Consider the following 15,016-nt stretch of genomic DNA (forward strand, 5'->3'; position numbering starts at 1 on the left):
GAAAGAAAGAAAGAAAGAAAGAAAGAAAGAAAGAAAGAAAGAAAGAAAAGAAAGAAAAGGAGGAAGGGAAGGAAAGAAGGGAAAGCTCTTGTTGATTGGCAATTAAGGAATTTGTAGTACTTCTTCTGAATTTTATTCAGAAAAGCTATAGTGATCTTTTCTCATAGCCCAGAGGTTGTCCCAGGGAACACAAGAAGCATCAGACACAGGAATTGACATAAAGGGGTGTTTTCAGGTCTTTCTGGCATGTGGCAGGTATAAAATTTGGGCCATTATGGCGTTTTGGGTGTCCCCGAAGCTGTTCTCACAGTCAACTTTACTTTGAGAGGGACGCATGACTTCCCAGTCACAGAGTGTTGAGTCACTCAGATGGTACTGAGGGGACCTTCTAACACCACAACAAGCATTTTCCAAGCAGTGACTCAGCGCATGTCTTGCGCATTGGATGGGAAACGCCAATAAGCTGATGAAAGTTATCTTCCATCTATAAATACCTTCAGCTCTTTAACACCCACATGCTTTACAAATCCAAGAGGGGCTTGGGCTCACTGTGCAAGATCATTTGTACTGTTTCTATTTTCCCAGTACTCTGCCCCACTTTTTCCTAAAAGGTCCAGCTGACATCCTCAACAGTGGCCCCACCTTGTAAAATTCACCGCCAGGAGGGCTGAAAATATGACTGGAAAAAAAACCAATTAGGAAAAGAAACAAAAGGTACCAGGATGTACCTCTGTGTTCACCATGACCCATAAATTTTATTGGGGGTTTTTTAATCTCGGCCCTATGGACATCTCAGACCTCATCATTCTTTGTTGGGGGGGAGCATCCTGTGCATCGCCGGATGTTTCAAAGCATCCTCAGCCTCTACCCACTAGATGAAAGCAGCACCCACCCCAGTAGTGATGTCTGCTGACATTGCTAGATGTCCCTAATGGGGGCAGGGGGGAGGGGTCGCTTTGCCCCTCATGGAAAAACACTGATGTAATCCAAAAGGATGAGGTCCTTAAGAAACATGCCTTATATTAGTTTTCAGTCTTATATACTGCCATATGTAAGTATAAAATAACACATGACCCTAGTGTGCATTTTCCTGGTGAAGAGAACTCCCTCCCATTTTGGCACAGTGCCTCTTGTGTGCAGTTAGCGGACTGTTTCTGATTCCTGCTGCAGTGCACTTAGCTGCACCCACCTAACAGACAATGCATGCCCTTTTGGCAGTGCAGACCTCCAGTAACACCCGGGAGGAACTAGCTGAATGCATACAAAACGTTTCCAAAACTTTCTAAGCACATATTTCAGTGTGGCTTTTTTCCCCCTTTAAAGCAGAAAAATCCTCACATTCAGAGAAGATTTTACTTCAAAGATACTGTCAATAAAGCAACAGTGATAGGTTTACAGTAACTATCCACCTGAGCCTTTTACTCCCTCAGAGATTTGTTTTCTGGTGAGATGGGCTTTGTTTTAATCTTTAACATCTATTCTGGGCACCTATATAGCCCGTAGCCAAGAGGACCCCATTCAGAATTACATAGTCTGAATTTTAGAAATCACCTTGCATATCTTATGAAAGCATCATGAGAATCCAGTAAAGAATCTAAAAACAAAACCGCAAAGGTGTCTGTAAGAAAATGTTGACGGCTGGGGTGCCTGGGTGGCTCAGGTGGTTGAGCCTCCAGCGTCGGCTCAGGTTATGATCTTACAGTTTGTGAGTTCAAGCCCTGCTTCGGGCTCACTGCTGTCAGCTCAGAGCCTGCTTTGGATCCTCTGTCCCCCTCTCTCTGCCCCTCCGCCACTTGCGCTTTCTCTCAAAGAAAGTAAGAAAGAAAGAAAGAAAGAAAGAAAGAAAGAAAGAAAGAAAGAAAGAAAGAAAGACAGACAGACATTGGCAGCCTCCACCCCTTCTTTCCTATCAGAAGCATCTACAGCAGCATGCCTCACATACAGTAGACACTCAGTAAGTAATGTGAATGTTCTTTACAAACAGTTCCTCCAGGAGGTATTCCTCCTATGGCAATGAATGAAGGCAGAGGTTGACCCTGACTGACAGTTGTTAATGCATCTGTTAGGTCCAGTATCTTCCGGTAAATGTTTCCTGCTGAACTCAAAGCCATATTGAGGGTAGAGGGATGGGAACCATACAATATCACTGACATCTTTTAACGGTAATTGAGGTGTTTCTGATTTAGCCCAACGGGATGCTTATCATTAAACACTACTTAGGTAGTTTCCATGGCTAAATTTTGTCTCATGACATCAACAGGTAGGATTCCAGGGAGTCCTTTACTGCTTTGGCAAGCACTTTGCCTAGGCTAGACGAATCCGCGTACGAAATCCTCCTGTGCGAGGCTGAAAAGTGCGGCGAGGTTATTTGTGGGAATATTCTAAGAGTTACACCACAAAGTCAGTGTCGTGACAGGGGGTCCTTTGCTTCAGTGACATCCTCCTCCATAAAACCACGGCTAAGGAGCCTTCCACTGTTGCATTTTCCGCAGGCGTTAGACGGCTTCATCATCGCAGTGACCACGGATGGCAGCATCCTCTATGTTTCAGACAGTATCACGCCTCTCCTGGGGCATTTACCGGTAAGTGTCTGCTCTGCTGACCTTTGCCAGTACACATTATCATCTTACCTTGAGAACCATTCAGATCTCAGATCAGGGGTGACGTAGGTATGAGGGGGTGTGTGCGTAAGAAAAGCTAATGGTGTTCTCAGCAGGAACTTCCCTTCTAGAGGAAGGGCAGACGCAGGCATGTGCCATTCTGGAACAAGCGAGGCACCAAGATCTTGGCAAACCCCGACCTGTCAGGGGGACATGGGAGCAGGTCCTCACCCTCTGTAGCCCAGAAACCATGCAGCAGCTGAACCGATGAGAGAGTCCCAGCACAGTTAGCAGATCTTAGAGCCTGTACCGAGGCTGATGGGTGTCCCTCCAAGGGAAAAGCCGACTTCCTGGGTCAAAGCAGAGCTGGTGGAGGAATGTACAACAGATGGATGGTGATGGGGCGTGGTTTGGGGATCACTGAGGACATGTCTGAGATCACAAGTGGGTGGTGACACTTAATGGTAGTAAGGGATCTGTGATGGGGGGATGGAGGGTGGGGGGAGAGTTGAACTATTCTGAGAGGATGTAGTTGGACCAGGGAGGCCTTGGGGAATGAGAAGAGTGTGGACAGCAGGACAAGCCCTGCTGTCCAGGGGAGCCAGGTGGAGGCTCAGAGTGGGGGTGGGTGCTGCTTGACAAAAACCATCCTAGATGCTCTTCCCTCCCCTTCTTCCTCCTTCTTTTGCTACCTTCTTGCCTCTTTGCCTCTCCTCCTTTCTCCCTCTCCTCCTCCTCTCTACATAAGTCCTCCTGGCACCCTGCTAACCCCCACTCACCAAGCAGCACCTAGCCTGTGGAGGGTCCACCTCTGGGGATCTCTCAAAGGCGTTTGGCCGGCCTTCCACTTCCTGCCACACCATTATTTATTCCTACAGAGTGTGATCTTGAATGACAGCTCTACCAGGAGCATCCCAAATGAGATAAAAACCTCTCTTCTCTCTCCTCCCAACAAGCCCTGCCAGACCACCTAACCCCACCACTTCCCACTCCCCGCACATGGGTGGGTGGGTGGCCAGCAGATGTGATAAGGAGGGTAACTGCTTCCCCTAGTTCCTGTACAAAGGAAATCCTGGGCTAGGAAGACACTGGAGGACCATGGCCGCTTCTCCTTAGCTGCACCTGACAGAGAGCAGCGTGGCCTTGCTCTGTGAGCAGCTCTGCTTCCTTGGGGTGATGAACCCAGCTTTGCTACTGGCCCAGGATTCCATGCTGTCCTGGGTTATGCTTGTCCTCGGAAGCCACTCCCCATTTTATCATTTCTGCAAATGACACTGTGTGGAGATCAAAGCCACTGTCCACATTTTTCCTTTGCTTGGTCATTGTGTGACATAGCCCAGAAAAGCAGTTTTTACCTTGCTAGGCAGATGCCTTTGAATTACCCCATAATCTGTCTAACCTTTGTGTTTTGGCCCACTCCCTGCACCATCTCCAAGTGAATTAGGTGGGGGTGGCGGGGGGGTGGGGCTATCTCCTCTTGATAGCTGTCAGAGAGGCTGGTTCTCATTTAGTCCCAAGGAGACAAAAGCACAGTTTCACCCTGGTTTTATCTGAGGCTAGAATAGTGATGAGGCCGATACGAGGAACACAGAAGTGATCCCACCAAATCAGCCCAGCTTCTTTGGGCTGATCTGAGGTGGCTGAGGAAAAAGAAGTGATGGGGTGCTTCTTCGGAGGAGTCTGTGTTTTGTCTTGAAGGGATGGACTGGGGTCATGACAGGCACCGATTGAAAGCAATGACATGGAGCCTCCTTAATGACCCAGGAATGAGATGCAGGAGCCCAGAGATGTTTGGGCAAATAGGATTTGCTCTGTTCTGCTTTATGCTTTAGTAATTATCTAATGACCCAGTTGCTATACATGACAGAGGGGAGTCAGAAAGTAAGTCTGGAATTCTGATTTGAAATTACGGAGCATTTTAGGACCACCTATGTGAATGATTCTGTAACTCTGGAAGGATCAGAAATGACCCTGTCTCTGGCTTATCAATGCTAGAGACTCATATGAATCATGAGCATCTGTCAATACACAGACCACACCCAGACACACATAGAGTCAGCCCTTAAAATCTCTCCAGGGGAGGTGAGCTCAGGATGGGCAATCCCCAAACTTAACTTCTATTTAACTTACATTATCCAGTTTTTATCCAGAGCATCACCTTCTTCTTTTTTTTTTTTGCTTGCATCTTTGTTCTCGTGGGTGGACAAGGGAGACTAAGGATGGATGCTTCCCAGGTGCCAATCAGTCACCGGCTGGTTCAGCAGAGGAGCCCATCCAAGAATACCTCTATCCCCTCTATTTTACAAAGAAGGAAACCCAAGGTGGCCCGGCCAGTGAAGTGTAGAGCAGGGCCTAACCCAGACATGACTGCCTGCAGAGCCCAAGCTCATCACTACTCGGCTCCGGTGTTATTCCTGATGCCAAGGGTTGGAGTTGTCATTTGGGAATTCCGCTTTTGGTTTAATTCACTTTGAGTCTGACTTAGTTACTACTCAGCATGAGCCGAGGACTTGTCCACAGCTTGTCCACAGACAATGCAGCCTTTCGAAAGGCCCACATGAGATTATTTTCCCTTAAGGGTTTGCAGTTTTGTTGAGAGATTTCACCTGTAAAACCATTAGGGACTAATCGGAAAATAGCCAACAAGTATTGAGCACTTACTATGTGCCAGGCACCACTAAGAGTGCCTCCCGTGAGTGAATATGTGTAAAGCACTTAGTACCTGGCACAGAGCTAGAGCTATATCACATTCGCTCTCCTTACCCTTATAATTCTTACAATGACTCTGTGAGATAGGTACTTACCCCAGTTCAAAGATGAGGAAGCTAAGGCACACAGAGGTTCAGGTTCTATAGCCAGTAAGTGGTGGGGCTGGAATTTGAACTCAGGCATTTTGACTCCAGGATTGGTTGCTTAACCACTACTCAGAATTCTATATAAGACAGAGTAAAGTTCGGTGTACTCTCAGGGTAGGGAGACTGGTTAAGAAGAGAGGATGGGGAACTGAAAGGTAGTGGTCAGTCTTCGTGGGAGAGGTGGCCATTGAGGGAGGGCACGTCCAACAGAGACGCAGTGTGGGCAGGGAGCAGGAGGCTGTGGGCCCCGGCAGCAGGTCCCCATCGGTATCAAAGGCTGGCACACCAGGGGTTAGGTCCCACTATCGCTTGCGTGGCCTGGGATTGGAGGCCCATCCATGATTGGGAAGGTTGGGGGACAAAAAGCAGCAAGAATTCCTTTCTATTTCGAGACTGTCAGGTTTATAGTCTCTCTGTCCCCTTCCTACTACCAGAAACTCAGACATGGCAAAAGCTCCCGTGATAGATTTCTGTATAGCAATCTTCTGCTGAAACATGCTAGAACTTTCTCTCCCAACTTGATAGAGAAAAAAAGAAGAAAATAGCTCAAAGAAGAAAATGATGTTAAGACAAAGTCAAAACTTTCCTGTGGTGGCGATACCAGTACATTTCAGTATCTAGAATTAACGAACACAGGTGGTCAAAGAAGAAACATGGGCATGGCGGACGAGTGTGCACATGGAAGACCAAGGGCTAGAGGGAGCTTCTGAAATGAAAACTTTCCAGGAAAGATCTAAGGGACTCTAAGTCACATGCCTCTGACAGACTTGGGAAAGAATCATATGGCTGAGGCAGAACCAAATGAGAGACTCAAAGCAGGCATAATCTGTGTTTCCTGTTTGGACTTTTGTTTGAGTTTCTAAAAAATCTTCCCAGGTTGTTGTTTTGATTTGTTAATGATTGCAATGTTTGCTGAATGAGGGGGATCATGCTAGGCCCATAAAGCAGAAGTCCTGTCTCTAGCCCAGAGCGCAGACCCCATGTGGCTAAGTGTTCACTGGGTGATGGGCTGAGGTCTTAAATGGGGCTGCTACCTCAGGAGCAATTGCAAACAGCTCTGGGAAGTGCCTCAGAAGTGAGAAACATGGGCGTGGACAACACCACTTCCCCAGTGGGAGATAATCTAGGGCATGAGTGATTATAAAGTTGGAGAAATCTACAGACCAAAAATTACTTCTGAGGAATGCTGGTTCTCCTAAGCTCCAGCAAGCAGTGCAAGATCAAAGTGGAATAAGGGAACAAATTCCCGTGGTGAGGGTCACAGCAGGGAGAGGAGGTCATGAATAGGAAAGACAGAGCTCTGGGCTGTGTTACCACACAATGTAGCAGCAAGTCCGTGAAACACCTTCCAGGAAACATCGCTCTTCCCCTTCCCCCTCCACCTGCCCTCACCTGCTGGAAGAACCTACCTGATCCCAGTCACCTGGTCAAAGGTGGCTCTTGGTGGGGGCCAAGCTGGGGGTCCCTCTGTCTAGGAGGGGTGTGGCAGGTGTGGCTACATGCAGCTCAGAGTTGGTCACAGGTTGAAAGAGTCCAGGTCACCAGTTAGATTGTTTTTATTTTAATGTGCCTTTTGATTTTTATAAAGCATACATGCAAAAGTATGTATAAAACATACCTGATTCAGTTTTTAAATTGACGATAAAGTGAACAGGAACATACAGGTAGCTGTCACTGAGGTGAAGAAACAGAATATAGCCAGGACCGTGGAAGCTCCTGTCTGTTCTTTTCCCATCATACCCCCACCTTCCAGCCAGAGGTGACCATCTTCCTGGCTTTTGAGATCATTGCTTTCTTGTTTTTCTTTGCAGTTCTACCAAGTTGTGGTAGTTCAGTTCTGTCACTGAACACTGTAATTCAGTACTACCTTTTGTTTAACTTCATGTAGAATAGAGCCATAGGAAATGTACTCCTTTTGCTCAACATGGTTTATGAGATCCATCCATCCCACACCGTTAGTAGTGGCTGTCATGGGTTTATTTTCACTGCTGCCCAGTATTCCACTGGAGGAATGGGCTAAAATTTCTGCATCTGTTCCAGCTTGGAAGTCTTAGAAAGGGCTTTTTGTGAACACGCTGCGTGTGTTTCCTGATGGACATCTGCAAGCATCCTATAGGGACTATGTGTAGAATTGCTGGATTATAGAGTAGGTACACCCTCACCGCTACTAGGTAACACCAGGTCGCTAACAGTGGTTGCACCCATCAACCCTCCACCCGCAGAGTTGAGTTCCAAGTGCTCCATGCCACAGAACTTGGATTGTCGTGCTTCCTACTGTTTGCCAACCTAATGCATGAGGGCATCTCATGGAGTTTTGATTTGTGTCTCTCCCCCATTGCTAATGAGATGGAGCATCTTTGCATACGTTTGTTAGCCGTTTGGATTTCCTCTTTTGTGAACACGGTGCTTGTTCAGGTATTTTGCCATTTTCCTACTGGATTGTCTAGTTTGTTTCTTGTAATGATTTGTAAGCATTCTTTCCATGTTCTCAATACTCGTCCTGTGTTAGGGGTCATTTGAATTGCCTCCTACTCACTCTGCCGTAGGGATACAGGTTCGGTGGAACACACAACACCCAATACTGGACACGTGAGCTCAATAGCTGTTTAAGTCACATATGTTTACAACCTGGAGGGCGAGGACGCACGGCCACACAGGGCCGCGCTCTGGAACAGTGAACCAGCAGGGGCTGTGAGAAGCAGGCTTCATAGTAACAAGGGGGTGAGGTACTCCCTGATCCCCACACGAGTGAGACTGGCTTGTTTGAATAATTCCACAGGCTGGCAGGGAACTAAACCCTCTAGTCAGGGATGAGCAAGAACTGTGCCTGTCCCCCTTGATAAGGAGCACTGTTTAGCTAGGGGACCTTATCCATGGAGCCAGAGTGTGAAGGAGAACTTTCAGTTGTGCAAAATCAAGGCCCTCCTGATTTTGCCAGGTGACGAGGCGGCAGTTAACACTGAACCTTAATTTTAGGACTTAACACCATGGTGTGTGTGTTGCAAACATATTCTCTCATTTTGTGGCTTACCTTTCCCTCTCTCAGTTCTTTTCATGAATAGAGATTCTTCATAATTGGTACCTTTTATACCCTAATTAATTCTTCACTACTCTAAGGTCAAAGCCACTTGCAGTGCTGTCTTCTGAAAGCATTACTGTTTGGCCATCAGTTTGATTCCGAATCTAAATTGCATCAAAGCATATCGACTATGCTTCCAGCTTCCTGGCCCCTTAGGGAGATCAAGGGCCTGACTGCTTCCCTGAGCTCATTCCTGCCTCTTCGCAGTATGAAGCTTCTCCAGGACTTCCCACAATTGCCCTTTGCAATTGTGGCCAACACGTCTCCAGCCAGAACTGCCAGGGCCCGTTTTGGACATTGCTGGACAGAGTGTCCACCCAGCTCATTTCCAACTCAGCTGGCCACCCTCTGTGTGCTCCCTGTGCAGGCTCTCACTTAACTTTGCTGGGTAGGACTAATCTGGTGCTGCTGGTTTGTAGGGAGAGAGGAAAATGCCTCACTGCCTCCCGAAGCGCTTCCAGATCATCCCCAGGCCCCCATGGGGCCCCAAGAAGAAACATGGGAGATATGCAATTTGGAATTTAGGAATAGGCATTCGTATTGAAAGTATTCTTGGTAAAGATTCTTGATAAAGCAGCCAAGGACATCCCAGTAAGTTGAGAATGAGAACCTTCCACCTCCAACAGGTAAATGATGTTCTAGACACTGTGATTCAGCTATGAAGATAGCTGCAGATGGCAAATGCCCTCCCTTGTCTCTGTAATTGCTGTCATTTTAATAAGCAGAGCTCAGCTCATTCAAGGGACAGTTCAATTGCATATATAATTTACTCTCCGGTAAGCGTTAGGGTTTAAATTTTCAAATTATCATTGTTTGTGTTGGTTGTCATGTTGAAATGGCATAATAGTAATATAACAGTGAAGAGAGAAAGAACTTGCTCTGTGCCAAGCACAGCTCTGAGCCCTTTTCGTGCGTGTACTGACTCATAATCCTCACAGCCTCCCCCCTCCCACCAATCTCCATCCAGGGTTCACCTTTATTCTATGCAGAACTTGTAGCCTGAGGTGCCCCCACAGCCCTGTGACCTGCCAACTGCCTTCCACAGGAGCAACAAGGTCAGGTAGCCCTGTAACCCTGCTCTCTGTCATACATCAGGGGAAGGGGTTTCCACCTGGCTCTCCAAGAAAAGGCCATGGAGTGACTTCGTCATCATTTTCTTGTATCTGAAATGTCTTTAAGAAGAAAGAATACTGTTGTCTTTGAGCATTAGTCAGCATCTAAAAAACTAAAGGGAATGCGCTTACAATAAAATCAAGAACATCAGAAGGAACTTGGAGAAAGCCTGAATGAGAAAATGATAGCACAGGCTAGTGAAGGGTTTGCAGAGTCTTTGCCAATAGAGATCAAGCCAAGCCAGGGTGCAATGGAGCTGGGAGTCCCTCCCTTTCCTCCTCCTGTCCTTCATCAGCCACCAAGTTGGTATCTCCCTTCCTCACAGCCTCTAGAATGCTGGCTGCAAGAGGGAAGGGGCTTGCCTTTGTTGTGTTTCTTCCCAGTGCCAAAGGCAGTGGCTGGCAGGCACACAGTAGCCCTCAGTGTTGGGTGGATTATGCTGTTGAATGACCTGTTTGGACTCTCCCTTCTCCTGTGCATTACATCTCCCCATTCCCTGTGCCTACTCAGACTCTGACCATCTCTAGCCTGGTTTCCTGTGCTCCCTCCCTCCTCAGACTAGAAACCTTAAGGGATTTCTTTAAAGCACTGGTACAGTGCCTTCCTCTAGGCCCTCAGTGGGTTCCATCTCCCCATCCCAGGCACACAGGACAGGGCACTCTCTCTTCTGCAACCTTCTTTGCTCTGGCCTCACTTCCCTTTGCAACCCCTGCCTCCATTGCTCCTCCCTCCCCTGTGATGTTTCTGTGCATGCTGTGCCCCCTGCCTAGAGCACCCTGGCTGCCCTGAAGATGCCATCTTGTCCCCCAGATCCCACTCAAGGATCCCTGCCTGTGGGAATTGTTCCCTGAAAGCCTCTCGGTCCTTGTGATTGGATTCAGCACACCAAGCTCAGTGTTCTAGGGGTGTCTTGTTTTTACTCCTTTTACTTCTTTCAGCTAGTTAATGCATTTTTTTTTCTAAGGCCAAGCACCATTAGATGTCAGGCATATCAAGATGAAGGCAGACAGGACCCCTACTCTCCTGGGGCTCCTGTTGGATGGGGCAGGCAGAGGATACACATCAGCATGTGAATGAACAAGAAAACTTCAAGAACTTTCTTAAAGGGTTATTAAACACTTAATCACACTGAGCATCCATTGAGTGATTGCTCTGTGCCCTTTGACCAGTAGCTCCTGGCTTCCTTCTCTTTGGGTTGAGCAAAGCGCAGCCCTGAGGGGGTAGGGCCAGCTTTCAGTCCCAACCTCTAGGGTTCTCCTCACCTTGTCGTGACACAGGCCAGTGTGGTCTAGGCAGACTTGCCCTTCACCAGCGGTTTCAGTATGGCACACAGTAAGGGGCTTCAGAGGCCAGAGCCACAGCAGTCAGGGTGGCATTTATGCATGCATTCTCAGAAGCAGTGCCTTCAAAGCAGGGACCTAAAGGATGCACAAAAGTTAGCCAGACAAAAGGAGCAGTGCACGATGTCCCAGCCTCAGGGTGCAGCATGGGGAAGAGCAAACCTGGTAGACTGGAAAGAAGGGAGTTTAGAGGGTGGGTAGTACGCAGCCTCAGAAGTGAATGGGGAGGTTCAGACTTTGTCATGGGAGCATTTGGAAGCTGACTGACAGTATTTGATTTGTTTTGTATTGTTTTGTTTTGTCTTTAAGTAAGCTCTGCACCCAACATGGGGCTCAAACTCACAGCCCTGAGATCAAGAGTCACATGCTGTACGGCTTGAGCCAGCCAGGTGCCCTGCCGCTAGATAGATTTAAGCAAGGGGGTGACCTGATCTGATGATACAAGGCTCCTTCTGGCTGCTGATGGAGAATAAGTTGGACAGGAACAAAAGTTGATGTGGGAAGACCAGTTTGGTCAGTTCATTCCCCAGATAAGAGATGATGGTGATCTAGACTGGGGGTTGAGGCCATGGAAATAAAGAGAAGTGAGGAGATCTGAGAGAATTTGAGGGAGGAACGTCTCACAGCACTTGAACATCATTTGGATGTGAAGATGAGGGTGAGAAGGGGAGACGTTGAGAATGCCACCAGGGTGTCTGGGATGGGCAAGTGACCAATTGGCAATACCGGGCATCGGGACATTGAGCTCGAGGGAAGAGGACATATGGGTGCAAAAGAATGAGGACATTAGGTATGCATGTGAATCTCAGCTTCTCAGGGGCACACAACAGAGAGTTGCCTGGATATACAAATTTAAGAGTGTTTGCAGGTCGTGTTTCAAAAATGTATGAAAGCATGAGTTTATCGAGGGAGACTAAGGCAGCAAGAGACGTGCCTGTCTTCTCTCTCTTTCTCCTCTGTGAGCTTCCACCTGCACTAGCCACTATGGGAACCACTAGCCACATGTGGCTATTTAAATTCCAATTAAAATCATTAAAATTAAATACAATTAAAAATTCAGTCTTCAGTCCTACCAGCCACATTTCAGTGTTCATAGCCACGTAGCTGGTGGCTCTTGTAAGGGACAGCGCACATTATAGATCATTTCCATCTTCACAGACAGTTGTATTGGACAATGCTATATCTAGACTCTACATCTTATTCATTTTGTATGCACATTGCCCAAGCACTCAGAAAAAAAGTGCAGTTCCTTCGATTGGAGGGATCTTAAGAAGTAAGCAGGCATTCGGAAATGGGGGTCAGAAAAGGAACCCCACACATTCTTTACAACCCTTCACACGAGTGACAGGGCTCACACGGGGGCCCCAGCCAGAACACAGGAGTGCTGGTAGGTGGGGCTCCTCCAGGAAGAGTGGGACTGTCTGCATATTTGTCTAATTTAACTCTTACCTTTTCTCGTGGGCCCTTGGGCAATACCATAGCACATTTGCATTGGAACAAGTGACATGTTCTAGATTATAATCCAGGATTACAGAGTGATGGAACTGAGAGTCTTTGTGGAAAATCAGATCTTGGACTTTTCATTTCAGAGATCAGTTCTAAATGGTCCTGAATGTCCAGGTTTTGGTTTTGCTTTTGTTTTTCATCTTCGTTGAGTGTGTACCTTTGTTCTTTATTTTCTTTTTCAGTCAGATGTCATGGATCAGAATTTGTTAAATTTTCTTCCAGAACAAGAACATTCAGAAGTTTATAAAATGCTCTCTTCCCATATGCTTGTGACAGATTCCCCCTCCCCAGAATACTTAAAATGTAAGTTTACCTTTACTGGTTTTACAAGATACAAAGATAAGAATTTTACTTTGGAAAGGAGGTTAGCATGAATTAAGAGAGGGAGAACTAATTTTAAGAGCAGCTTTCCTTGTGACTCAGAGTATTTCCAAAGTCCTTAGAGGTATATTTTATTTGAAATTTAAAGCTAAAACTAGAGTTTTATGTAGTAGTAGTATGTAGTAGAATCATATGGCATTTAGCTTCTCTGTGGAAAATTTGAAAGCATGGTGCTTAAGAATAAGAATTCATTTTGCCTGTGATACAAGTTCTTTTTTTTTTTTTTAACATGAGAGTCTTTTGGTAATCAACACTGCAAAAAATCAGGGAACAGTCGACTTGCTTATTTTAGAGGGCACTGTAAAGCTAGATGTATATAATAACCAAGTATCCAACTGAAAACTGAATAATTAGGTCAAAACGCCAAGTTCTCCTCTCCCGAGGCTGTCATCTGGTTATTTCTATACGTTTCCAGTTTTTATGGAATTTTAGTTTTTCTCAAAATTGGCAACCTGGATGGAAAGGGCGGCCTCGGTGCCTGCTGAACCATGTACGTAGATGGAGGTAACGCAAGTGCCTCGTGCTTGTTCAAGCCTTAGTCCATTTTCCATGAATAATTTGTCCTGTTGTATATCTGATTTTACTTCAAAGCATTGTGAAAAGATTAAATTAAAGAGAGCAGCTCTATATGAGCAGCTTTATTTTAATACACCATATGAAAACAACCAGAACTAATCAATGCCGACATAAGCAACCACAGACATCTGGGAGCAAATTAAGACTAATTGGGCCGAAGTACGGAATGCAAAAATATCCATATAGACTATGGGGGAAAACCCCCTATTCTGCAAAGGTTATAAAACCATGTCCAAAAGTCAGTCATAATGAGAGAAATGTCCTGGCCATGTGTAGACTAAAGCCCATGAGTTACACAAAGATAAACTTGTTTAGTCTAGAATCTGTGTCATATTCATGTTCCTTTTTCTTTTTTTCCTTTAACGGCCCAGCTGACAACGATTTAGAGTTTTATTGCCATCTTCTCAGAGGCAGCTTGAACCCAAAGGAATTTCCAACTTATGAATACATAAAATTTGTAGGAAATTTTCGCTCTTACAACAATGGTAAGCTTTAATTGTCATATAATTGCGACAGTGTCTTTTATCATGCAAACGTGCACACGGGGGCATAAGAATCCCTGAGGGAGGAGGAGTGAGAATACGTGCTTTTCATATTTGCATTTGGATTTTCGTGTTCCCAAGATGCATTTTGTGCTCGTAAATGCTGTCTCCCGTTTGAGAAGAACGTACTCCCACACTTGTTTATGCCGGTGCACAAAGTCCCACTGAAATGCACTTTATTCGTGTATTTATTTTCAGGCTGATGGAATAGTTCTGTACTGTGGGAAACAGCTTCTAGTTAATAAAGAACAGGCTCAGCCTACACACAGCCAAACAGGGCTTCACTGTGACATGAAGATCCATAACCTTGGTTTTTGCATCTTTAGTCTCCTTTTTCCAGAACCTGCTGTGAGCATGTTCTCATGGGTCTGGCACATAGGTCTTCTGCTCACTCTGACCCTAATGCACGGAAAGTGGCCGTTTTATGAGGAGCCAGAAAAATCCACATTTGGATGGATTATGAAGCAGATTAGCCAAGTGTAAAATCTTACTCTCTGAAATTATCTAGATAACTAATGGTCCAAGCTCTGGTTGTACCTCTAAACTAGACTGACACCCTCAGTTTCCCTTTTGACCCTGGGAAAATGGGAAGGCAGGCCTGGTGGTGGAAATTCCGAAGTACAGTCCCCAGCCCACAGCCCCACTGTGGAGCCCAGCACAGAAAGGCCTGCCTTTTGTTTGCTTCACTCCTCAAACCTCAACACAAAACAAACCACTTTGAATGATCTGACATTTCATAAAACCACAAAGATGGGAAAAACAGAAGGAAGAGTTGACAGGGATGGGAGAGAGAGAGGGAAGGAAAAGAGAAAAATACCAAAGGAAAAGAGACAGGAAGATGAGGCACAGAAATGATGGGTGGGCAGGTGGAGACACCAGGGAGTTGATGGCTCCCCTGCTTGGGCAGCCTCTGGACCCATGATGGAGTCCATTTACCCACCAAATTAGACCCAGAGTTTCCGTTAGAATCTGCCAACATAATGGCCCCGAGTCCTAATGCTGAAGCTAACCAGGATCTTTCCTT

At 46.2% G+C, this 15,016-nt stretch overlaps 1 protein-coding gene across 3 annotated transcripts in view; it reads left to right on the forward strand.

Moving 5' to 3' along the window:
• Positions 1–15,016, forward strand: part of NPAS2 (neuronal PAS domain protein 2) — a 158,792-nt gene that overhangs the window by 103,373 nt on the left and 40,403 nt on the right. For 2 of the 3 annotated variants that reach the window (XM_040454043.1, XM_040454041.1), the window contains exons 5-7: positions 2,493–2,582; positions 12,676–12,796; positions 13,822–13,935. In XM_040454043.1, the coding sequence (XP_040309977.1) occupies positions 2,493–2,582; positions 12,676–12,796; positions 13,822–13,935 (325 nt within the window). Of the gene's footprint in view, positions 1–1,861; positions 1,955–2,492; positions 2,583–12,675; positions 12,797–13,821; positions 13,936–15,016 lie in introns of those variants that run through there. The other variant, XM_040454044.1, reaches the window with a different exon arrangement.

This window comes from Herpailurus yagouaroundi, unplaced genomic scaffold (genome assembly GCF_014898765.1).
Source record: "Herpailurus yagouaroundi ecotype Mexico unplaced genomic scaffold, PumYag 210, whole genome shotgun sequence".
Taxonomy (NCBI): Eukaryota; Metazoa; Chordata; class Mammalia; order Carnivora; family Felidae; genus Herpailurus; species Herpailurus yagouaroundi.